At 41.1% G+C, this 25804-nt stretch overlaps 1 protein-coding gene across 1 annotated transcript in view; it reads left to right on the plus strand.

The window, feature by feature from the left end:
• NELL2 (neural EGFL like 2) overlaps positions 1-25804 on the plus strand; it is a 449535-nt gene that overhangs the window by 61801 nt on the left and 361930 nt on the right. The window contains exon 4 of the mRNA XM_075553021.1: positions 6084-6234. Within this exon, the coding sequence (XP_075409136.1) occupies positions 6084-6234 (151 nt within the window). The remainder of the gene's footprint in view (positions 1-6083; positions 6235-25804) is intronic.

Here is a 25804-nt window from a genome sequence, read left to right on the forward strand (position 1 = left end):
GACTCCCTCAGGCAGATGGTGGTTTTGAACTGCTAACATCGTGGTTAGCAGCCCAACACGTAACTCAGTACTCCAAGTAGGCCCTTTTCTAGGGACTATTTCCTAATAATAAACATGTCTAAAGTTTGTGAAATAAAGTCTTGCTATTCTCACTTAAAAGGGCATTCTGGATGCACTTTTTAAAATAAAAATATCTCTTATGGGATTGCTTTTACTAATTCACATCCATTTATTTAGGCTCTTCCTTTCCTCCTAAGGCCAATGTTCACATGCTTCCATTTTATCTGAAAACAGTACAATAAAATAAATGAAAAAACCTAAAACTCACATTTATAAAACCTCCAAATTCTCCCACCCCTTACCCTCAAATCTGACTTCAGAAGCGATGAAGGATTATCCGTTCTCTAAAATGGATCTTTCTTAGGCAGCTACCACACATTTAGAATTTCCCTTTCTCTGATGCTCAGAGCTCAAGCCCTACACGCCACCACTCTGCATCTCCGTGTGGGTATGGTCGCTGTTTTATACTCAGTGCAATACTTTGGCTCTCTTTCTCATGCATATTACCATCTATCATCTTGCTCAGCAAGCCAGAGGCTACTGCTCAAGATCTTTCTGTTCAAAATGTAGAGCAGCATAGTAAATGGTTATAATTTCATTTAAATTTGTTTTTAACATGTTACATTAAAATGGAATAATGGAGTTTGTAAATGCTCAACTTTCATCTCTATTAGGACCCTAGATTAAATCATTGCCCTAGATTATATTTTGTATCCCTTCTTCAGGAAGGGCAATATTTTGGAGCTTGGAAGATTTGTATAGAATTCACTCTGAACCCTCTCTTACCCATAATGGTGCTTGTGGGCAAACTATTTGGTCAGTCACAGCAGAAATTTCAGATTATTGTCTATATTGTAAATAAAAAAATTCCAGTGGAAATTAGGAAGTTTCTTTTTGGCAACAAGAGTGTTCTGTTTCTTGAAACTTTGAACCTCTAGCCTGACTTCATTGTCTATCAGAGTAATTCAGTGACATTGCTAAAAGAGTCCCACTGCATACACTCGTGGATTTATTCCAAGCAAAATATGTTAACAGCAGACCTCTGTGAGCTGTGGATGACTGCAGACAAGGCCTCTCACTGGTATGTTAGTCTTCATCTCATTAGGGCACCTTCAAATAACCGATCAGTTAAAATAGTAGCATCCAAGGGGATCTGCAAGTCCAATTAAGTTCTAAGTAGAGAGGAGAGTTCAAAGGGTAATGGTGACTGTGTTTTGTGATTCAAAACGGGCGATGTTGTTAGATATAAAGGGGTTGTCAACAAACCCATGGATAAGGGAACAACAAGTGATCTAAAATCAATGGTGAAGAGGCCATAGAATGCCTGGTGGGGCTTGATTACGGGCAATGTAGCAAAGAGGAAACAAAACAAAACAAAAAAGCAAAGAGGAATTACTGAAACCAGAATGAAAGCCGGACATGATAGTGGGACAAGAGGAAAATAAAAGGAAATAGAGGAAAGGAGTAGGAATCAAAGGACATTTATAGAGGTCTAAATACAGTCATGTGCGTATGTAAATATATTTATATATAGCGATAGGGAAATAGATCTATATATATATGTATATATTAAGTATTAAAGTAGTCGAGAGACATTGGGCCTCTACTCAAGTACTCCCTCAATGAACACTTTGTTCTCATAACCCAGCATTCTGTGATACTCACCTTCCAGACACAATCACTGAAGACACAGCGGGTGTATAAGCAAAATGTGGTGAAGAAAGCTGATGGTGTCTAGCTATCAAAAGATATAACATCTGGGGTCTTAAAGGCTTGAAGATAAACAAGGGGCTATCTAACTGAGAAGCAACAAAGCCCACATGGAAGAAGCACCAGCCTGTGTGATCATGAGGTGTCAATGGTTTAGTTATTAGGCATAAAAGACACAGAAGAAAAAATCATATCATTGTGAATAAGGAGGAGTTCGGAGTGGAGACCCAAACCCATCTGTCGACAATTGGGCATCCCATTATAAAGTGTCACAAAGAAGAGATGTGCTAGTCAGTGTGTGTATAGCATTGATGAAACATACAACTTTTCTCTTGTTCTTTAATGCTTCCTCCCCACCCCCTCACTATCATAGCCCAATTCTACCATACAAATCTGGCTAGACCAGAGCATGTACACTGGTACAGATAAGAGCTCACAACACAGGGAATCCAGGACAGATAACCCCCTCAGAACCAGTAATGACAGTAGCGATACCAAGAGGGTAAGGGGAAGATGAGGGAAGAAAGGGGGAACTGAAAAGTGATCTACATATAACCCCTTCCCAGAGGGATGGACAACAGAACAATGGGTAAAAGAAGACAGCGGTCAGTGTAAGACATGAAAAAAAGATTATCAAGGGTTCATGAGTGAGGGTGGGTAGGGAAGGGAAGGAAATGAACTGATACGAGGGGCTCAAATAGAAAGAAAATGTTTTGAAAATGATGATGGCAACATATGTACAAATGTGCTTGACACAGTGTGTGTATGTATGGATTGTGATAAGAACTGTATGAGCCCCCAATAAAATGATTACAAAAAAAGAAAAGAAAGACACAGGAGGATCACATGGGCTCATTGTGAAAAATTTGAACAAAATTTAAGATTTCATACATGAGAAAAGGCCTTGAAATTTGCACTGAGGATTTTTTCTCTCTCGCTATGACAATGCACCTCTTCATTCTTTGGGATTCAAGAGCTTTTTTATGAGAGTTTGTTGGGAAACTTTACCCTATCTGCCTTACAGATTTGTCTGTGTGATTTTGCCTTTAAGACTTGCATTTGTCCCCCTAAACGTAAAGAACATTTCAAAGAAATATGAGCGTCCAATGGTGCCAAAGCTGCCATTTCGACATGGTGTAAGGCAAAGAGCACAGCGTCCTTTGGGAGAAGGGTTCGCGTTGTTGTTGGGCCCTGTTGAGTCAGTTCTGATTTATAGTAAACCTATGCACAACTTAGTGAACCACTCCCTGGCAGGTGCTGGCCTCACAGTTGTTATGTTTGAATCCATTGTTTCAGGCATGTTTTGAGCAGTGAGAAATACCAGCGAAAAAAGCAGAAAATAATACACCCTCGAACAACTTAAAAGGAAAAGCAAATGGTAAACAGTTAAATTTTTAGCTGTATCTATCATAATTTAAAATAATACCTGCATCATCTATGTTCTGATGCACCCTGAGGACAAAATGATTCATATATCTAGTCGATGGTCCAAGGAAGTTCGGGGCAACTGAATCCACATAGTGGCTCTGCAAATGGATTTTAGATTGTCATTCTCATCGCAGCCTCTGCAGACTGGTGCTCAGAATCTGCGCTTCAGTCACATCCCTTTCCTCTAGTCTCTTATTTGCAATCCGTGGATAACACAAGCTAGTATGCTTCTGTGTGAACTTATTTGAAACCTCACTTAGATGGTTGCTTATTTTAAGTCAAGCCTGAAGAGTACAGGCACTATTCTGTCTGATAGCTCAGCATTGTCTGCCTTCTAGACCATACTTTGGTGAAGAATCATAAGCATAAAAACTAATCATAAAATCATAAAAATTAATGTTCTTAAAGTAGGGCTAGTGATTAGGTATAATCTCAAAATCCATTTATATATCTAGACTTTACATATATATCCCTGGTTCACTAGAGAGGCAGCATTATCAACTTCTTGAGAACTGATATACCTGGTAAGTAAACTGCAGAGGACACTTGGATTTCTAATAGTGTCATTAATTTAGCCAGTAAAATACCAGTAAGAAAAGAAAGTTATACATATGTAGCAATACTTATTAGATAAAAATAAATGGATTGTTCACTTATACAAATTAAAAAATTGTGACTGAACACTAATAAAACCAAGTACATTAAACACAAGGCAAACATTTATTTGTGGCAAACATTTTTATAACTCTCATTCCCAAAAGCAAAAGTATGCCTTCAGAACTAAGACATGTCTCAAAAAGTAAAGAAACAATGAAAATATCAAATGTTTCTCTCAGGTTGTCAATTATTGGACAGCCTTGAAAGCTGTTGATTTCAACCAAAGTCCAATGATTTCGGTACCATGCCATTGGGAAAGCAGCCGTCTGCTTCTTCTCACTGTAAGGCATTTCAATGGAAAGTCCAAAGCAGCATTTCAGTTCTTTTAATCTGCAGCAGGCAGGTTTAGAGTCCGGTTCATCTAGAGGGGTTTCCAAGTCAGGCCCTTCTGCTGTGGCCTATGAAGAATGCTGGGTATCTTGAAAAGTTGAACTCTAAAGTCCAATTAGAATAATGTCACTATCATTAGAAATCCAAGTGCTCTCTGCAGGCAACTAAATTAGTTTCACAAGAAGTTGATAATGCTCTCTGACAGGGACCCAAACCCAACCAAACCCACAGCTATGGAGTCGATGTCAACTCACAGCTGCTGTGTGATGCTGGCCACTTCTCCCCCGATTCCCTAGTACCCTCTACCTGTCTCCATGGCAACATTGCTTGCTTACCATTGGAGTTGTTTATTCCATCTAATAATTTATTAGTGTCTCCAGGGCACCCTGTCATATTTTCTGTGTATTCTTAGTGACAGTTATAGACTAGGTGATTACATATTTTTCTTTCAGATAATTTTGGTCCTAGAAAAGTATTAATTGTATGATCTGTTTCACCAAGGTTGTGCTCCTCAACCAAGATTCTGCTCTGACGCTTCTGCAGGAATGTTTGTAACTGCGTGGGATCACTCGTAGTTGTCACGCTCCCTGGGCATGGGTGCCCTTGGCATTCCTTGGACAGGGACGTAGGAGAGCTAAATACTCTGCAACGCAAGAGACAGTTGTCCTCAAACTATAAGGAGTTCCTCTACCAAAACTCCAAGTCAGCAAACACCGATGAAACACAGCCCTCAACCCACTGCCGCGGGGTAGATTGTGACACGTCCTTTAGGAAAGAAGAGTCTGATTGGATCACACGCACCAAAATTATGGAGCCGATCAACCCTTTGCACACACTATGGATAGGAGCCTTTAGGCTCCATTACCAGATGGCTTGAACAATAAGCTATTCTTGTCCTCTAAATCGAGGCTTATTTCCATCACTGTTGATTTTTTCTCTATCGCCTGGGTCTGGTTTGACATGTGAGACTAACTCGTGTGGAACTAGAGGGTGAAGCTTCCTCCTCGACAGCTGAGGAGGAGATGGGAGATAAAATTAAGCTGCGTTGTATTTCTTCCAACAAATACAATGAGATCATTTGGCTTTAATGCTTCATTCACGGCACAGAAGGCTGAGAGTGACTAATTTCAATGATCTTTGAAAAAATTCTATTTGTAGGAAGCCTTCTGGCTAAAGACACCAGTGTGTAAGTTGGCACCTAGATTTAAATTTAATTTTCTGTCATGAGTTGTCAGAAAAACCTAATTGCTCAGATGTGGCCTTTCAGGCCCCATGTAAAAAGTAAATCTTTTTGTTCATTGTTGACACAGTCCTATACCTAGGATATAAGGCACGTGCATGGAGAAACCTCTCATACATCGAAGGAGGATTCAAAAAGCTGATGGGAAGTAGGGCATCGGGTGGGAGGAAGGCAAGGAAATTAAATGGTGACTCTTGACATAGACATATCTTGCTAATAAGCAATATCAAATAGTTAAAATGATTTCTTCATGAAAGAATGGCCTATTCAGATATAGAATGTTCTTTCGTGTTCACATTTTGAATCACTTTTCTACCATGTGGGCCTTGAGGAAGTTACGTAAACTTTCAGTGCCTTGAAATGGAAGAGAGGGAACCTGGGGGTACAGTTGTTCAGAAAAGATTCTTTACCTCTGATTTGAATGTGACACTTTTGAAAAAGACTTTTGAAATACAACACACCCAGTAATTCATGTGATTTTAATCTATCAGAATTATATATAGCATAAGGTCTTGATGAGATAATTTTTAGTAGAGTTTGAAACTTAGTATTTATTACTTATTACTTGAAAATGCCTTTGGAAAGATGCTGTATGTAAAAGATTCTCTTGGAAACCAAAATCTAGTCAATTCTTAGTCTCTGTTTATTTCTTTTTTAGATACTCCCAGAAGTATTAAGGCATCTTCTGCTACAGCTGAACAGTTTTTTCAGAAGCTGAGAAATAAACATGAATTTACCGTTTTGGTGACCCTCAAACAGAGCCATTTAAATTCAGGAGTTATTCTATCCATTCACCACTTAGATCACAGGTAAGTGTAGCTGCTGGAGTTTCTTGTGTTTTCATTTGATGTGGTTAAATGAGCACATTAAGGATAAGTAAACAAAAGCAAGAGATGATATATGCAAGATTGGTTTAAAACAGAGTGAGTGATTTGGCGACATTATGCAAAAGCACAAACCAGCCATTGAGATTTGCTGAAAAGCAGAGGCAGCTGCTGCCTTCCAGGTTGCGGAGAGCACACAGAAGTCACAATTCCAAAAGCAAATTGATTAATTACTAGACCCTCCATGAACTACCTTCCTCATGCTGGAGTCAACCATACTTCTTAATTTGTGAATACATTTCCACAAATATACGACATTCTATTTCCTTAGGAAATTGCCTGGCCTTGGAGCTTAATAGTCTTATAATTTGAATCACTGACAGATCACTTCTTTTTCAGTGTGCTTTTAAATCGCAGTTGTTACAGCTGTACGCTTGAATGTAGTGTTGCATAAAAGTGTGCTCTCATATCTCCCAGCTTCTTTCATCTGTGGAAGCAGCATTCGAAGAGCTATTGGGGAGGAGGGCGACGAGGAGCAAGAGGGAGAAGAATTCTCTTTTTATCATGACGCTTATCATATGCATGCTAATTCTGCTGAGAAACAGTACCAACTAGCTTAACATGATTCCTTCGGATGATCAGTGTTGATCAAGTGCATGTCCACAGTTTGAATCATTTTCCTAACGCTTACTCTATGTGGGCCTCGGGGAAGTTACATCACCCCGCTGGGCCTCCAAATGGGGAGAAAGAGGACCTGGGGGACAGGGACTCAAGCCCCGGACTACTAGCCAGGAGGTGGCTGGTGGGAGGTCACCAGCCACTCTGGAGAAAGCCGCTGTTTCCATACCGAATTATCACCTTGGAAATCCCGTGGGACAGCTTTGCTCTGTCGCAAAGAGTTGCTGTGAGTCAGAATCGACTCAGTGGCAGTGGGATTGGGCTATAGGTTAACAATGGGCATAATAGTAGTCCGTCACACGTTGTTGTGAAGCTGGAAGGTTTTCTACAGGTCAAGCTTTCAATACCTGTAAATGGAGAGGCTTTAATGTGTAGACTGAACCTTTTCCCTTGGTTACTTTTAATAGGGGCTAGGGCAGCGTAGTGGTTCTCAACCTGTGGGTCGTGGCCCCTTGGGGGGGGGTGTCGAACGACCCTTTCATAGGGGTCACCAGATTCATTACAGTAGCAAAATTAGAGTAATGAGGTAGCAATGAAATAATTTTATGGTTGGGGGGTCACCACAACATGAGAAACTGTATGAAAGGGTCGTGGCATTGGGAAGGTTGAGAACCACTGGGCTAGCGAGTCTGGAACTTGGCAACCCTCCACCAAATACTAGAGAGCAAACCGAAGCCAGTCTACAAGGCGAGCAGAATTAAACACTTGTGACTTACAGAGCCTTTGAAGGCTGGGGGTCGTACCACTCCTTTTCCTTCATGGGCTGGCATAGCAGCCCGGATCCTTTGGTTTCTTTCCTCACAGCGTTTGCACTGGGCAGACGGGGAGGGTGCCATCCTACTTACACTTACCTGGTTTCTGAGTTCCAATGTTGGGATCTCAACGGAGAGGGTGAGGGCGAGGGCGAGGGCGAGGGAGGAATACCGTCTCTGAAAAGTTCACCAGGTTCAATGAAAAACCATCGCATTCTACTTCACATCCCTATAGGCTTATTTCAAAAAAAACTGTGCGTAGCCTGTCTCCATGACCAGTGGCGAGCTGCAGACACCGGCTCTCTGTCGTGCATGTGTCAGTCTCTTGGGGCACTCTCAGGAAAAGGGGTCCAAAGAAGACACGAGCCTCCGAGTGGATCTGCTGGGGAGGTCTGTTCAGAAGGTTATGGTCACCTTCGACAAAGTATTCCAAAGGGAAAATCCAGATAGATTTTGTCAAAGAACATAGCATGATCATGGGGCTTCTTTTACAGAAGTTGGAAGAAAAATGGAAAATGGCATCGGTAAGAAAAAGGCTGGAGAAGTTGCAGGAAAGATGTTGTTGTTGTCAATGGCAAAGGACCCACCTGTTGACGCATGGGGCTAGCAAGGCAAGGGCTGTTCTGGACGAATTTCATCGGCAGTCCTGACCCCATCCATTCGATAGGCCTCGTCTTCCAGTTTCAGACTTCTTTGTCCCCAGAGTGGAAGAACATTTAAAGGGAACATTAAAAAGACATTCCTGGAGGATATCAGAGTTTATCTGGTACAAATAGCAGAGTGCAGAATTGTTTGGGGAAGGGTTTGAGAGAAGGAAACATTGTCTTCAGAAGTGTAAAGCTCTAGTTAGAGGCTATGCCAAGTCATAATAGCTTTATATCTTGATATTTTTGTTTAATGAAAGTTTCTGTAGTAGCAATATTTACTGATTTACTCTCATGAACTCTAGTAAACAGCTGAGGGTAAACTGGCTTCTTGTAAAGCCTAATTTAGACCCCTGGCACTTTACCTAGCTGCATCTCTGTTTGGCTTCTTTGAGTTGATTTTATTTAAGGCTACCCCTCTCCATCTAACATTTAGAAATTTGCATAAGTTTAGGGCTTTAAAAATAATTCTATTCACATATCATACAATTCACATATAATTCCATCATATTGTGCAATCATCACCACAATCAGTATCAGAACATGTTCTTCCCATACTCATTGTTAGCTCCCCATTTACCCCCACCATCCCTGTCGCATCCTGAGACAATTATCAATCCTCTGGAGATCTGCGTATCCTGGATTTCATACGAGGAAAGTCATACAAACACAGCCAGGGAGCAAAGAAATAAACAAACACAATAATAATGATTAGACAAAATGTTGAAAAACCTCAATCAAAGATGAAGCTGAAAATATTGAAAACTGAAACAACTTAAGAATGGATCAAAAGGAGATTGCCCTAACCACATCTGTCATAATGTTGCAAGAGATTCCCCACACTCCTCTGTGGTCAGAGGGACTTCACTGGAGGCTTGCTCCCTGGGGGACCCTGCAGATGGTGTTTTGGGTTTCCACTGACCTGCATAGCCATCTGTGAACTGTGTTCACAATTTAAGCTCTGATAACCAATCCTTCAGATTGGGATTTTATTATTTATAATCCTTGGATCACACAGGCTGGTATGCTTCTTCCATGTGGACTAAAGCTTTTAGAACAAGCTTTTAGAACCCAGATGCCGTTCTTATTGCTGGGCACCATCTGGTTTCTTCACCACGCTTTGTTATAGCATCCATGTCTTCCATGATCTCTTCATGAGGATGAGCATCAAGGAGGCCCATGTCATAAGAACTGATTTTTCTTAGATTGGGGCTAGAATTAAATGTGAGCACCAAATCCTTTCATGGATCTGTGATTTACATATGCCTCTGGTTCACTTTAGAGACAGTATGATTATTTTATGATAGAGAACATTATAATTCATACCCCTGAGGCATAAGGTAATTCCTTTGAAAATGTCTATCTAGACTTTTTTTGAAGGGTCCTATTATTTCTATGAAATACACATGCACTTGCTGAAGATATATGCAGACATTTATATTGGCCAATTTCCAATAAAATTATATTAAATTAGTAAATCAACAACTTTTCATAATTTTTTGTGGATGTAGGACACTAGGATTTTGACTGCATACAACATCTTCTATTAAAATAGTTTACATATTCTACAATAAAGAATCATGTCAGTGAACTTAGTTGTTTCAACAATCAATGTAAACTTCTATGGGTACCTCACAAGAAAAAAATTGCACTCACCAGATTGTCTATCGATGGCTCCTACTTCACTTATAAATGAATAAGCAAGTAATATCCAACACTATGTTCTTTGCAACAGACAATAAAAACAGAAGTGCTAGAGATAACTACTAATACCTTCCATAGTTTTTAGACATTTGCTGTACTAGCAATATATGTAATGTGTGCTAGATTATGTCTGCATGCATACCAAACATTTTACTATTATAAATATTGTTTATAAAATGCAGGGTATAATCCTGTACATACATGTTTTGCAGTTAAATAGTGACTTGGCTAACTTTGATGCAATGATCACTTAATTGGATTCCGCACTTTTGCACACCATTTGGTACCGGAGTCACCATGGCCTGTTTCCCAGATGTGTGCGAGGACAGACCCGGGTGCTGGCATCATGGCAGGAGCAGTGCTGCTCCTCCGGGATGGAGTCGCTGGATCAGTGGATGCAGTTGTACAAAATGGTTCACTCTAAAGGGATCAGTGACCTGTCCTTTTCAGTAACTGCTCAAATTGGATTACATTGTCAATTTGTTGAATGCAACAAAAATTAGATGTGACAGCCCACCCTCACTCTGTTTATTTGCAAGAAATAGGAAGGCGTTGAAGGGTTAGGCACCTGATAACTTAAACAACACTGTGTCTGGGTGCCCTGGTGACCCTGTGTGGCACTGTGAGTCACTTAACATTGCCATTGAAGCCACCATCGGTGTAACTCCCGCTATATGAGTGGGTCAACCAAAGGTTCTCTTGAACCTTGAGTCTCTGCCCTGCAAACCTCCGCAATCCAGCTTTGACACTGGAGACAAGGGATGGGGACAGTCAGTGGCGGGAGAAATGGCAGCAGTGCACACAGCAGAGATGAGCATGAGAGATGGGTGGGCTTTCAGGCCCACAGAGTGAGCAAGCTGAGTTTCTTAACACAAAAGGCCTAGTCGGGGTGCAGGGTATCACCGATGAAGCATACAACTTTCCTCTAGTTCTTTAATGCTTCCTCCCCCCATTATCATGACCCCAGTTCTACCTTACAAATCCAGCTAAACCAGAGCATGTAAACTGGTACAGATAGGGACTGGAAACACAGGGGATCCAGGACAGATAAACCCCTTAGGACCAATAATGAGACTAGTGATACCAGGAGGGTTGGTGGAAGGTGGGGGGTGTGGGGGGATAGGAGAAAGGTGGAACCAATCATAAGGATCGACATAAAAGCCCCTCACCCTCCAGAGGGATGAGCAACAGAAAAGTGGGTGAAGGGAGACAGTGGTTGGTGTACGACATGAAAAAATAATAATTTATAAATTTTCAAGGGTTCATAATTGGGGGAAGGTAGGGAGAGAGGGGAAAAATGAAGAGCTGATACCAAGGGCTCAAGTAGAAAGAAAATGTTTTGAAAATGACGATGGCAACATATGTACAAATATGCTTGACACAAAGGATGTATGTATGGATTGTGATAAGAGCTGTATGAGCCCCCAATAAAATGATTTTAAAAAGACAGAAGGCCTGCTGGGGAAGTGGGCGTGTCCAGGCCCTTTTCTCTGAGCCCCGTTTGCCACCCACAGAGCTCGAGCTGAGTGTCTTTGGGATGTGGTTTCCTGGCACTTTATTGGCACATGTTCAAGCAAGGCAGAGGCTGTGGGGTTGTGGGGCTAAGAGGCTGAGGGCCAGAGAGATGGCCCTGTGGCCTGGCTGGGGAGCGCTTGTGCTGATTGAAGAACACCCTGAGCGCTCCTGAACCGGAAGCATCATCTGTAACTTCCCTCGTAGGCTCCATAACTAGGCTTTGCCTGTGAGTTCTCTGTGGCCATTATGTAAGGAACTCTGGAGTCCAGTAGAGAAATAGAGAAAGCCATGGGAGGGAGGGTTCGTGTCAGGATTGCTAAAAAGACTAGAGAGAGGAGACATGTGTAACCTCTAAGCGTAATCAGCTGCGGGCAGGGGGCAGCGGGTGCTGATGATCTTGATTCTCCTAACAACCTTCCGAAGTTAGAGGAGGTCGGGTGCCACCCTCACAGCCAGTTTACATCCTAGAGGAACGTGCCTTCCTGCTGACACATTCTCACACAGGGCAGCTGCTATCAACTTCATTTCCCGTCACTGTGATCCTGTCCTGGTGCCCTATCTGCTCGGAATCTACGGTACTTTGCTTTAGACAACGGGTGCCCCTCTTTGTTGATGCCTTAAGTGCGTGTCAACCTTGCTTATGGGGGAATCCATCCCTGGTCACGATCCGGGGTTCAATGTGTGGACTCTGGAGATGCCTGCGGGCATCTCAGTTACAGCTTTGTCACCTATTGGCTTTATGACCTTTTGCAAGTTACTTAACTCATCTGCTCCTTAGGTTTGTCATCTGTAATCTTGGGATCCAGTCTCACATGCAGATGGGTCCTATGTATTGACCCCTCAATACATATTGTATTATATTAAAGAGACATGAGGCAAGACATGCAAGGCCTCATTTCTTCTGATAGAGACTGGAACCAGAATGAGGGAGTAATGTATTCTCTCATGGTTTTAACCTCGGGCATGCAAGCCACAGTAAGCACACACGTAACAGATGTAACAGGAAGGGGTGTATTAAAGATATACACATAACATGAGGGGGACAAGCTAGGGGTATACATGCAATAGGAAGGGGAGACTAGAGACATACATATGACAGGATGCTACATATGTAACAAGATGGGTGGGATCTAGAGGAAATATGGCAGCCTAACTTTGGTCAGCTCTGAACTGGCTTGACTTTAGGTATTTTTGAGCTCTTACCCAGGGGACCGATCTATGATCCTTATCAGAAGGAAGGGGCCTACTTAGGGTTAGATGGTCTACCTGCTTTTGATGGCAGATAACCTTTAGGCAGATAACCTTCAAGCAGTTGACCTTCCGGAGTATGATAAGCAGCCATGTGCTTGCAAACAGCACTTCAAAGTTGGCATTATTGTGGGAGGGTACTTTTTTACTTAGGAGAAGGTGACTGAAATTCATCTCCAACCCACAAACGTGAAGGCCTTCCTCCATGGGAGCCCAGCCTTCCAGACTCCTTCACATGTATGACAGTAGAGAGTTTGTCTGTATATACTCTTCCAAATTCTGTTTCTCATGGTAATCTACTTAAAGTATTTAAAAATACTAACAAACATTCCATAATTGTACAAGATTGAAACTATTATCCCCATCAGATAAGAGAAAAATAAGTGTTCGAGAGGTCAAGTGTTTGTTAAGATTAAGATTAAGTGGTGGAAGAAGTGTTTAAACTCTGGTAGTATCATTATAATAAATAACAATAATTATCAAAACAAACTCATTACCATTGAGTCGATTCTGCCTCAAAGACCTTTAGGACATAATTCTGCATGCTCTAAGTGCCGTACTGCTCGAAGGTGAAGTCAGTGCTATGATCACCTTCCTGATCTCCTCACGTTTGCACATTGTCTGGGACTAGAGTTTCCATTGCTTGTTCACCAAGGTGCATGCAGGTGCCCTGGCAGAGGGGAGGTGGAGGGAGTTACCTGCTGGGCTGCTAACTGTAACCGTCAGCAGTTTGAAACGACCGGCCACCCCGAGGGAGAAGGATTATGTTCCCGTAAAGATTTACAGTCTCTGAGACACACGGGGCAGTTCTACCTTGTCCTTTAGAGTTATTTGAGTTCGACCTGGTTGTCTGGCAGTGAGTTTATTTTCCATGTTGGAGGATGACTGTGGTGCCAGGCTACTGAATCTCTGCTGCGCCCTCTCGCAGTGTTGTTGAGACCTCCGTGGATTCGGCTGGCTCCTGCCCACTTCTTCACAGCGTCGCTTAGCCAGTGTCAGGCAGGGCCCAACCTGAGTGCTTCTGATTTTCGAGCCTGATGTCTTTACCTGCACACTGTGATATTCCCCTGATAGACCCGTGTTCAACTCTTGTTTCTCTTTTCTCCCCTATCGCGATGGCTGTAGGAGCCCTGGTGACAGAGTGGGTAGGAGCTGCGCTGCTGAGCTTTCCAAGTCATCAGTGGTTCCATGGGAGGAAGATGAGGCTTTCTAGCCCCCAGAGAGTGACAGCCCCAGACGCCCCCCCCCCAGGCAGTGGCTGAGAGGGGGGCCACGGGTGGGGTTGGGTGCCATGCGGGCCGCAGATGTCTTTCTCCCTTTCATGTTGCTCTCACCCAGCGTTTCCTTCGCTCATCTTCGAATACCTATTTGCTTAGTCTTTTTTCGCACATATAATTTAAAGGGGTTTATAGAAGGATTTATAGGTCAACAAAGTAAAAGGAAAACCAAATGTACAAACCGTGAGGAGTGTAACCGCCCTTCGGGTAGTGGATGTCAGAGAAATGAGCTCACAGGGCTGTTAGCTGACATCGTGCCACCACGCACTGCAGATAAAGCAAATTTATAGTGGTGTTAGCGACATTCATCCAAGTCTGTAAACCTTTGAAATTCTTTATACCTTTTGGGGCATTTGGCATTGTGAGGACAGTTGTATACAACCAGAGGTTTTCCTGCTCAAAATGACCGATAGTGCTGCCTTTTTGAAGTACTAATAGACCTCGACTTCTAGTTCCCGAGAATGATATTGAGTCAAGCAAGATTTCTCTATTAAATACCGGTTTATAGTTAAATGAGACCCCTATGCATCAAAAGCAGAGTTGAAGAAGTACTAACATTGCATTATAAAGACCGAGAAATCTCAAAATCCATAGACACCTTTGTCCATGCGTGCGTGAAGTTGGCAGTTCCCAAGAGTGGGAAAGAACATTTTCCTTAGCAGGTAGTGAATTCTACTCTTACATGCAGGTGGATAGATCAGAGTATTAATCTATGTTGCCTGGGAATGAAACATGTAATATTTATAGTCATTTGACAGTTTTGAAATATCACAAAGAAGGAAATAAAAGTGACCTGTAATTTTGCTACCGAGGTATAATCTCTATCGATATATTCAGGTATATACTTTTGTTTAGAATGTTTAATTATAACATTTTAAAAATGGAATCATATATAAAATTTTATAACTTTCTAAATTCAGCAAACTATTTAAAACATTTTCACATTCTGATAAATCATGTTATATCATTTTTTGTGACAAAATGAACATAACATACAAAATTTGTCAATTCAACCTTTTCACATGAATAATTCAGTAATATTGACTGTATTAATCATGTTCTGCCACTATCCCTGATAACAGTTGCCAAATGTTGCATCCCCATTAACAGGGACTAAATGCTTCCTAAACAATAGCACCACCAGTGGTCTGTCAGTGTGCTGTACTGTGGTAATTTGTGTGTTGCTTTGATGCTGGACGCTGTGCCACTGGTATGTCCAATGCTAGCAGGTCCACTCAAAGTGAGCAGGTGTCAGCAGCACTTCTAGACTAAGGGCAGCCTACGAAGCAGGACTAGGTTGTCCACTTTGGAGGAAGTAGTCACTGAAAGCTTTATGCATAGCATGGAACATTGGCAGATACTGCAGACCTGCTGAAGGGGAGCAGAACATTGTCCGAGACAGTGCTGAAGGACGGGCGTCTTGGGTCAGAAGGCACTAGAAATGTGACTGATGGGGGCTCCTTTCTCAAAGTAGCCTCCACTCTGACGACATGAATGGAGTAAACCAGTGGGAGTGGATCCTACCATATCTTGATTTGCTGATGGGGCACAACTAAAGGGAAGAAGAAACAGCTACAGAAATCTAAAAATTGGAACTTGGAATGTACAAAGTATGAATCTAGGAAAATTGGAAGCTGTCAAAGATGAAATGGAATGCATAAAGATCAATATACTGAGCATTCGTGAGTTGAAATAGACTTAATATTAGGCATCTTGAATCAGAAAATCATATGATTTACTATGCCCGAGGTGACAATCAATAGGAATGGCATTGCATTCATTGTAATAAGGGACATTTCAAGATCGATTCCAAAGTCCAATGGTATTACCTTGGTATTTGCAATTCCCTCATGTGCATGTAGAACTTGGACGTGGAATAAGGAAGACTGAAGAAGAATTGATATGCTTGAATTGTACTGGAAAAGGATATTGAAAGTACCATGGACTGCTAAAAGTATAAACCAGTCTGTCTTAGAAGCAGTATAGCCAAAATGCTGCTTAGAGACCAGGACAGTGTGAGACTTCATGTCACGTACTTTGGACACGTCGCCAGGAGAGACCGCCTATGGAGAAGGCCATCCTACTGGGTCACATAAAGGACTATGGAAGAGAGAAGGTCCTCAGTGAGACAGATTGACCCAGGGAATGCAACAGTGGCCTTAAGCAGAGGAGTGATTTAAAAGTGTGCTCAGGGCGGGGGTATGTTTCATTCTGTGGTGTGCACGGTTACCACAGGCTGACATTGACTCAATGGCACCTCACAACGACAGCAAGCAAGGGCACCTCATCCTCCCTCTGCCTCTCACCTATATAGTAGTCTGTCCTAGATATCTAAGTGGGATCACAAAACCTTTCACCTTTTGTGATTGACTTAGCTACTTGACTTGTTTTTAAAGCTTATCCATGGACTAGGGCTTCATTTCTCTTTATGGCTGAGTAATAATCTAATCTATCATACTTTGTTTATCCACCATCTATCTCTTAATGGACATTTAAGCTAATTTTTACATTTTGGCTATTACTAATAGTCTTGCAGTGAACATCTGTGTACTTCCAAGTGTCGTGCCTATATACCTAGGAGTGGAATTGCTGTTTTATCTTTCTGATAAATTGCTAAACTCCCCTCCTCACGAAGCTGTGCCATTTTGCATTCCCAGAGACAATGAATGACATTTCCATTTCTCCACATCTTGACCAGTATTTTTGTTTTGTAGTTTTTATTCTAGCCTTTATAGTTATATATTAAGTGGTAGTATGGTTATAACCTAATTTTTAATGTTTAAGAATATGCTATTATTGTATGCAAATGTAAACAAGGATAGCCAATTCCTCATAGCTATCATTAAACAAAAACCAGGAGAAGCGTCCATAAAATGTTTACTTTTAAGCATTGTAACTACCTGAGTATATGCTAAGATTAACTAGTTTGCAGAATGTCTGCTTGGATGAGTAAAAGAATTTATGTATATCATTGGCCATAAATTAGTTAAATATTGGGAAAATGCCTATCTCAAAGAATGGCTGTTCTATTATTATTCTGCCTAGAGTGATTTAGGGCTGGACCAGCTGTCCATAAGGTCCCTTTCAGTTCATGGTAGGAACTGCATATGGAAGGATGCTCATTTTCCTCCTTCGCATTTTTGTGCTTTTGGCTTGGGATGGTGGTTCATCTGCCCACTTGTTCTTTCTTGCTTGCTTGGTGGAGAAAAAGCCTAAGAACAAAAACTTGAGCTATTCCCCTGTGAGTTTAGGCTCTCAGAGTTTGACCATGACGTTCCTGGCTACCTAATTTATGTCCCTGGAGGCAACCATTATCCGCACGAAAAACATTTTAAGACAAGGAAAGTGAAAAGAAGAAAGTGCTGTGTAGCTGAGCAGGGATGAGCTGGAGACGGTGCTCACTAGCTTACACGAGTTGATGGTTAAATTTTTAGGAATTTTGTAAACTGGTTGAAATAGGCCATTATATGAGTATTTAAACCACGAAAATCAGCAGTTGGCACAAATCAGGACACCCCCCCTCCCCCATACTAGTTTTGAAACATTTACCCGGACAAGCCTGCCGATAATCTTGGCCCCTAAAGGTGAGCACTGTTAACATCAGGGATAACTTTCCGATTCCTTCCTACATGAATATATATCTGTGTATGCATACACACAGGGGCTTCAAACGTTTCCGGGAAAATGGAATTAAAACATAATGGAATTTTACATGATGAGAAGCCCTTCATGTGTATACACACACACACACACACACACACACGCTCATACACTCATGACAATAATTTTTAAAGTTTCATTTAATTTTTGCTACCAAAGAATTGTGCACTACACTTGTGAACTCTGCCTAATTTTTTATACTTTCATACATATTGAAATCCTAAGTATCTCTTTGTTGGATGAAGAAATAAGTGACAGTTCAGGAAAAAAAAACATCATGAGTACATCACGAATCACAACGTCACACAGCTTTTATCAGATGAGACAGTGGGATCTGGAGAAAGCTGAAATGGCTACATTGATGCGGAGTGCCTAATCTATCCTGAAATGCCATTAGCTCGAGCATGAACATTTCACTAACTGGCAGCCACAGCATTGAAGCAGCTATAACTTAAGCTCTTGGAAAATAAAGACACCTGCATGAGTTATAGAGCTACCTCTCGGTCACGGTGTAAAAGATGGAAACCTGATCACATGAATCTGTTAGTTTGGACATGTAAGGCTAATGGAAATGTTCAAGATTCTGGGATGTGAAGTGAACTAAGAGATGGACAGAAATGGAAAGGACAGACAATCACAGCATCTTGGAATTGGAAGGGGCTTCAGTCAAACCGTGGCATTGAAAAGCAGCTTGGAAGAACGTGACATGATTGTAAACTGCTGGGAACCACCTCAGGGAGGACCCAGGGGTGCTCTGAGCAAAGGCTCCTTCTGCCTCACAATCGGAAATGCCGGTTTAAAGTCCTGTTCTTCAAGCAGAGGTGACAGTTAACATTCAGATAACAACTTCACTTGCGTGCATTTGAAGATAGCTGTAGATTTGTCAGCAATTTCTGTGTATGCTTTGCTATCACCAGCATTACCTAAGAACAAGACAGCACTCTATTGTTGAAAATACTAAGACACTTCAGGCAGATCAAAGAAGCCTCACACAGTATAGTGGGCTGACTATTGTGTATGAAAGGGAAAAATTAGAGAATAAAGAAAAAAATTATAAGATATTGGTTCACATATCCATTTGAATAGGACAGATAGAAATCTGAAAAAGTCAAGGTTTTTTGAAAGCCATTTGCCAGTATGCTAAATTTCCCAAAGGCCTCTACTGCCTCCATCACTGCTTGACAAAGCTGCAGCTTCTTCAGGACAAACGAAATCCTTTTGCTGCTACGTGAACACCTGTACTGTCTGTCTCCCCAGAAGAATGTATTTCAAAGGATGGCATTGAATCTGCAGCTCCAGGAGAGGGACGGATCTGATCAGAGCACACAGGAGCAGATGACGGGGGAGGAGGAGATAGTGGAGCACATCCTGGCCAACCAGGCCGTGAGAACAATGTTCCTCATTAGAACAGCCAGTCCACAGAGAGGATCACATGGCCGGCCCCACTATGAGATGTGATGTCCCTCACTGACCCATAGCCCTACAGGAGACAACACCTGAGACAGTGTGGGAATTGCACCCAATCTGATCCTGCCACACTGAGGCAAAACACTAAGCGGGTGCAACAGAACAGCAAGGGAATGGAGTGGCGAGGACTGGCGAGGTCCCCAGGGAATGCTCAAGGTGCACTTTGGGGCCAGGGCGTGGTGCCCCAACAGAATGGACAGGAAAACACTCCTAAAGACCAACAAACAGTCCTTGAACTAACTACAAGCTTTTCTTTCTTGTGGTTTTTTTTTGTCATTGGTTTGTTGTTGTTGTTTTGTTGTAAATTGTTATTTGGTTTTGCTCTGTCTTGTTTTTGTGCATGTTATCATCTCCACAGGTTTGTCTAAATAAGATAGGCTGGATGAACAATCTGAAGGAGAAAACAACAGGATTGACAGTTCTGAGGGACACAGGAGAGAGGGAGGTGGGGAGAAAGGCATTGGTGTTAACAAACCCAGGGACAAGGGAACAACAAGTGATTCAAATCGGTGGTGAGCTGGGTGTAGGAGGCCTGGTAGGGCATGATCAAGGGGTAGGAGGCCTGGGAGGGGGTAACCAAGAGGAATTACTGCAACCCAAATGAAGACTGAGCATGATAGTGGGACAAGAGGAAAGTCAAAGGAAATAGAGGAAAGAGTTAGGAGGCAAAGGGCCATTTATAAATGTCTAAATAAAGGCATTTGCATATGTAAATATATTTTTATATGAGGATGGGGAAATACATCTATGTGCATATATTTATAGGTTTAGTATTAAGGTAGCAGAAGGACATTGGACCTCCACTCAAGTATTCCCTCAATGCAAGAATACTTCTTTTAAATTGGCATTCTGTGATGCTCACCTTCCCGATACAACTGCTGAAGACAAAGTGGGTGAATAAGCAAATGTGAAGAAAGCTGATGGTGCCTGGCTATCAAAAGATATAGCATCTGGGGTCTTAAAGGCTTGAAGGTAAACAATTGGCCATCTAGCTCAGAAGCAACAAAGCCCACATGGAAGAAGTACACCAGCCTGTGCGATCACGGGGTTTTGAAGGGATCAGGTATCATCAGGACAAAAAAATCATATCATTTTAAATGAGGAGTGGGGGAGTGTGGAGTGGAGACCCAAAGCCCATTTGCAGGCCACTGGACATCCCTTTCAGAAGGGTCTAGAGTAGGAAACGAGCCAGTCAGGGTATGATGTAGCAATGATGAAACAAACAACTTTCCTTTAGTTCCTAAATGCTTTCCACTCTCCCACTATCATGATTCCAATTCTACCTTACAAATCTGGCTAGACCCGAGGATGTACACTGGTACAGATAGGAACTGGAAACACAGGGAATACAGAATGTGTGAGTGGCGATACTGGGAGGGTCGGTTGGAAAGGGGGAACTGATTACAAGGATCTACATGTGACCTCCCTGGGGGATGGACAACAGAAGAGTGAGTGAGGGGAGACATTGGACAGGGCAAGATATGACAAAATAATTTATAAATTATCAAGGGTTCATGAGGGAGGGGGGAGCAGGGAGGGAAGGGAAAATGAGCTGATGCCAGGGGCTTAGGTGGGGAGCAAATGTTTTGAGAATGATGAGGGCAATGAATGTACCAATGTGGTTTACAAAATTGATGTATGTATGGATTGTGATAAGAGTTATATGAGCCCCTAATGAAATGATTTGAAAAAATAAAAAGAAAACAAACAAACAAACAAAAATCCTTTTGCTATCACTTGGTAAGGATTTGAGATGGTTCCCTTAATTACATTCTATAGTTTATAATATTTCTCTTTTGCTTAAAATACTCTTTGGCTTCAGATACATCAATTAACTCTCAAAACATTACTATTAGGTATTTTCCAGAAATAAAAATATTGTTTATGCGTCTAACTTTAAATGATCTGCAAATATGATACCTGGAAACAATTTGTGGCAATAGCTTTGTAAATAAATACACAACTGTCTTGTAGTTTGCCATCATCTAATGTGTTAATAAATAGGAAGTAACATAAATGAGGTTTCTCCCTTACTTGCCTAGCTTTAATTATTTTGTATTCTGGATGAGTATATGAGTGTATTTATGTATAAGTTGATTAAGTGTACCTTCATATTTGAGAGTACCTGTCATGTACTAAGCCATTTCTATTTCTTGACATTACTAAGTAATAATTAAAATTGCTTGCACTATTTGGTTGGCTTAATGGTTCTGAACTAAAAGATGACTTTTTTTCATGAATAAAATTAACACATTGACATAAAAGTCATAGCCTTTACTGTTTGGTTGTACTTTATTTAATAAATAATATTAAATCTAATATGATATATAAATTAAATGCTCAAGTCCCAAGTTCTGCATAAATGGAAAAATAAACCTGACTTAATTTTTTATTCACTTAAAGTTTATTTACCATTTATTTCCAACAGAGTGCATTTTAAATGTGTAGTTTAATACTACCTTTATTAGTAGGAAAGTTGCATTATATATGCTAAAATTATTAAATTTTTATCGATTTATCATACATATATATCTTTACTGGCACAGGAGTTCACAGTCATGTTGAGGTACTGTTGAAGAGGCTGAATTAAAGCTAAGGTCCAGCAAGCAAATGGAATTTTCATATTTCTTGTATGTATACAAATTTCATGTAGGTTAAGTAATGGGCAAAATCACATCTTGCTATATAAAGGTTATTTCGTGGAGCATGATTTTTTCTTTCATGCTGCAGAAGCAAGGCATTCTTTTCTCTCCTGTCAGTAGTCCACTTTTGTGCAGGACTGTGGAAGGCATGGTTGGCTCCTGTTAGAACCAGGAGGAGCCCTGGTGGGGAGGGTGGTGCAGTCGGCCCAGTCAGCACTTTGGAACCACCACCAGCTGCACGCATTGCACTTTCAGAAACTCACAGGGGTTGTTTGTTCTATCGGGTTGCTTTGAGTTGGCATTGACTCGATGGCAGTGAGTTTGGTTTTGACCCATAGACAATTCAATCCATATATGTGCCTCTCACATTTTGAGTATTTGCCTCATTAGACAGAGATGCAAAAGCCAAGGGCTCTTTTCAGGTCTCTGCACTGCTCAATCAGGTCTAATAATCAGGCTCCTGAGGTCATAGGCTATTAAATGACCTTAGAGTCCCTGTTGGGTATGCAGCTGAGAACCACAGCCCATGGGTTTTAAGGACAGGTTTCTTCTTGCTTGAATATTTCCTTTTAAATTTTTTAATTATGAAATCACTTTATTGGGGACTCTGACATCTCTTATCACAATCCATCCATCCATCCATTGTGTCAAGCACATTCGTTGCCATCATCATTCTCAAAACATTTTCTTTCTACTTGAGCCCTTGGCATCAGCTTCTCATTTTTTCACCTCCCTCCCCTACCTTCCCACCCTCATGAACCTTTGATAATTATAAATTATTATTATTTTTTCATGTCTTACATTGTTTGATGTCTCCCTTCACCCACTTTTCTGTTGTCTGACCCCTGGGAAGGGGTTATATGTAGATCATTGTGATTGGTTCCCTCTTTATCCCCCCTCCTTTCCCTTACCCTCCTAGTATCGCTACTCTCATTGTTGGTCCTGAGGGGTTTATCTGTCCTGGATTCCCTGTATTTCCCGTCTTTATCTGTACCAGTGAACATCCTCTGATCTAGCCAGATTTGTGAGGTAGAATTGGGATCTTGATAGAGAGGTGGGTGGAGGGGAACGTAAAGAACTAGAGGAAAGCTGTATGCTTCATTGGTGCTATACTGTACGATAACTGGCTCTACTTCTCCCTGCGACTCTTCTGTAAGGGATGTCCAGTTGCCTATAGATAGGCTTTGGATCTCCACTCTACACTCCCCCTCATTCGCAATGATTTGATTTTTTATTCTTTGATGCCTGATAACCTGATCCCATTGACACTTCGTGATCACACAGGCTGGTGTGCTTCTTCCATGTGGTCTTTGTTGCTTCTGAGCTTGATGGTTGCTTGTTTACCTTCAAGCCTTTTAGACCCCAGATGCTATATCTTTTGATAGCCAGGCACCATCAGCTTTCTTCGCCACATTTGCTTATGCACCCATTTGTCTTCAGCAATCGTGTCGGGATGGGGAGCATCATGGACTGCCAGGTTAATAGAATGAAGTGTTCTTGCGTTGAGGGAGCACTTGTTGCTCAAATATTTCTATGCTTCCTGTTGTCATTTTATTTCTTTTAAAATGGTTACTGGTGGATGCTGCTAAGCCTGTTCTCATTAACCCATGTGACAGAGTGTTTTCTTGGGATAATTCTTTTGGGATCAGATCGACAGATCTTTCCCAGGGTAAATTTGGATCAACATCCTTTTGGATAGCAGTCAAATGTTTAAGCACTATCGTGATCAGGGAAGATCCTGTTTAAAATGGTAGTAAAGGTAAATTGTTCATTAGAAATGATTGGCTCATGTATCTGATAGTGATCGGTGTGCCACTTTTTTTTGTTACTGGCATTAAAAAAATACCTTTCTAATGATCTAAGGAAAGGACTTTTATGAACATTTCTTTACATGGGTATATATTCAAAATTTTGAGAATGTAATTTTTATTGTTTTCTTTTGTTCTGAACTGTGCTGATACTTTATTATTTCCATTTTGACCATGATTGAAGATGCTTACATGTTTAAATTTTAAGGGCAGATACCTCCCCCTGATTTCCTTTAATCCTAAATTTAGTATGGCAGAATGATTTAAAATCTAATATTAAGTTTCATATAGAATCTGCTCATATATGAGGATTTTTTCATCTATTAGCCAAATATATACCTTTTGTTTTTTTCAAGAGAACATGCCCATCCAGTATCAATTCCTGTGCAATATAAATGTTTTAGACAGGAACATTTTGTTGTTTATTTCTCCTCCTTCTCATTCATCATCTACCTCCCCCTCCTTTTGTTACAAATGGTGCCTTGAGATGAAATGTGGCAGTATTAGAGTTTTTAATTTTTTGAGATTTACTCTTCTTGTTAAAGAGACTTTTTATATTCTGAATGATAAGAAAAATAAGCAATTTTAAAAACACGAGCACAGATTTTTCTTGACAGTTACCATGCTGTGGTGCTCAAAACAGAGTTAAGATTTTTCTATCTCCATTGTAGATTTATAATTCCGTTTTAAAATGTGCTTTTATGAGTCAATGCCTTCACACATGGAGATGAGATACTGCTACTGATTTTACAGGGGCCTACTTATATAAATGAATCTGGTGGTTTAGCTTCTTCGGGGATAAATTTATGCTTTTTGTTTCATAGCCAGGTTAGAAACATCTCTTTAAAAACTTGAAGAAAAGGTAATGTTTTGGAAATGAAACAATTCAACTCAATTAATACTTTTATTGCTTGTAAGGATGATTGCTATCAAATTGCGTTTAAAATCTCTTTCAAAGGAGAAGGCTTTTCAAAATGCTTTTGTTCACAAAACATTTAAAATCCTCTAGGCATTTAGCCCTGATGAGTAGGGGATTACAAAATGGCCTGCTAACTGCAAGGTCAGTAGTTTGAATCCACTTGGCAGGCACCCCTGGGGAGAAAGATGAGGCTTTCTGCTCCTGTAAAAATGTGCAGTGTCAGAATCCCAAAAGGACAGTTCTACTCTGTCCTATTGGATCACTATGAGTCAGAATTGACTGAAGACAGAAAGTCAGGCTTCTTGCTAGCTTCTAGAATACAGAAGTTGAAATATATGGCTCCTGATATTGGCACTGAGGTGGTCGGGGAATATGTTATATACAGTCAAGGGTAGATATACTCGAGTACATGCTGACCTGAATATCAGCCAAGACACCTAATTTTACCGCAAAAACTGCGCTAAGAATGGGCTGAAAAACTCAGCTTATACACGAGCATATACAGTATGCAGTTAAAGGTATCTGCTCTTACATTTCTTACGTGATGGTCACAGAACAATGTCAGAAAAATTTTGGGCGGGTAACTTGCTATAAAATTATATTTTAAATCATGTATATTTCTGGAGTCCATTGTAAAGACTTATTGACAATGGTGTGCATCTAGACCCTTTGGGTAGAAGTTATCACTTCTTGCATCTCTTTGACCCTTAGGGAAAGATCCTCTGGGAATAGATTACACTTCATAATCCTTTTTTTTTTTTGACGGTGTAGACATGAGATTTTCTTCTTTGTTTTCCTCAACTTTTTTTATTGGCAAGTAAGGTACATATCAAGTAATTCAATAGTTCAATCATTCAATAATATCACAAGGAATTTTACAATCATCCGCACATCGATTTTAGAGCATCCCCCTTCCCATGAGTCACTTTTAGGGTGACTCACGGAATCACAATCCATTCCAGTTCTCCCTCCCTCTCCCATCTTCATCAGTTACCTCCCAAATCCCGTGTCCTTCCCTATCTTCCGCAGCTCCCTCACCCCTGTATTCCCTATATCTCCCTGTATCTGTTATTATCATCTGCTCCTACCGGGCTTCATAGCTGGGAGACCCAACAGAAACCATGTGGAAGAAAGAAAAGAACCCGAAGAAGAAAAAGCCAGGGAAGAAATTTCTATCATGGAACCAGTGAGAGATACTCACACCCAGGACAAATCCAGTTCATGTCTGTAAGGTGGTCAGC

Source organism: Tenrec ecaudatus, chromosome 6 (genome assembly GCF_050624435.1).
Source record: "Tenrec ecaudatus isolate mTenEca1 chromosome 6, mTenEca1.hap1, whole genome shotgun sequence".
In the NCBI taxonomy this organism is placed as follows: Eukaryota; Metazoa; Chordata; class Mammalia; order Afrosoricida; family Tenrecidae; genus Tenrec; species Tenrec ecaudatus.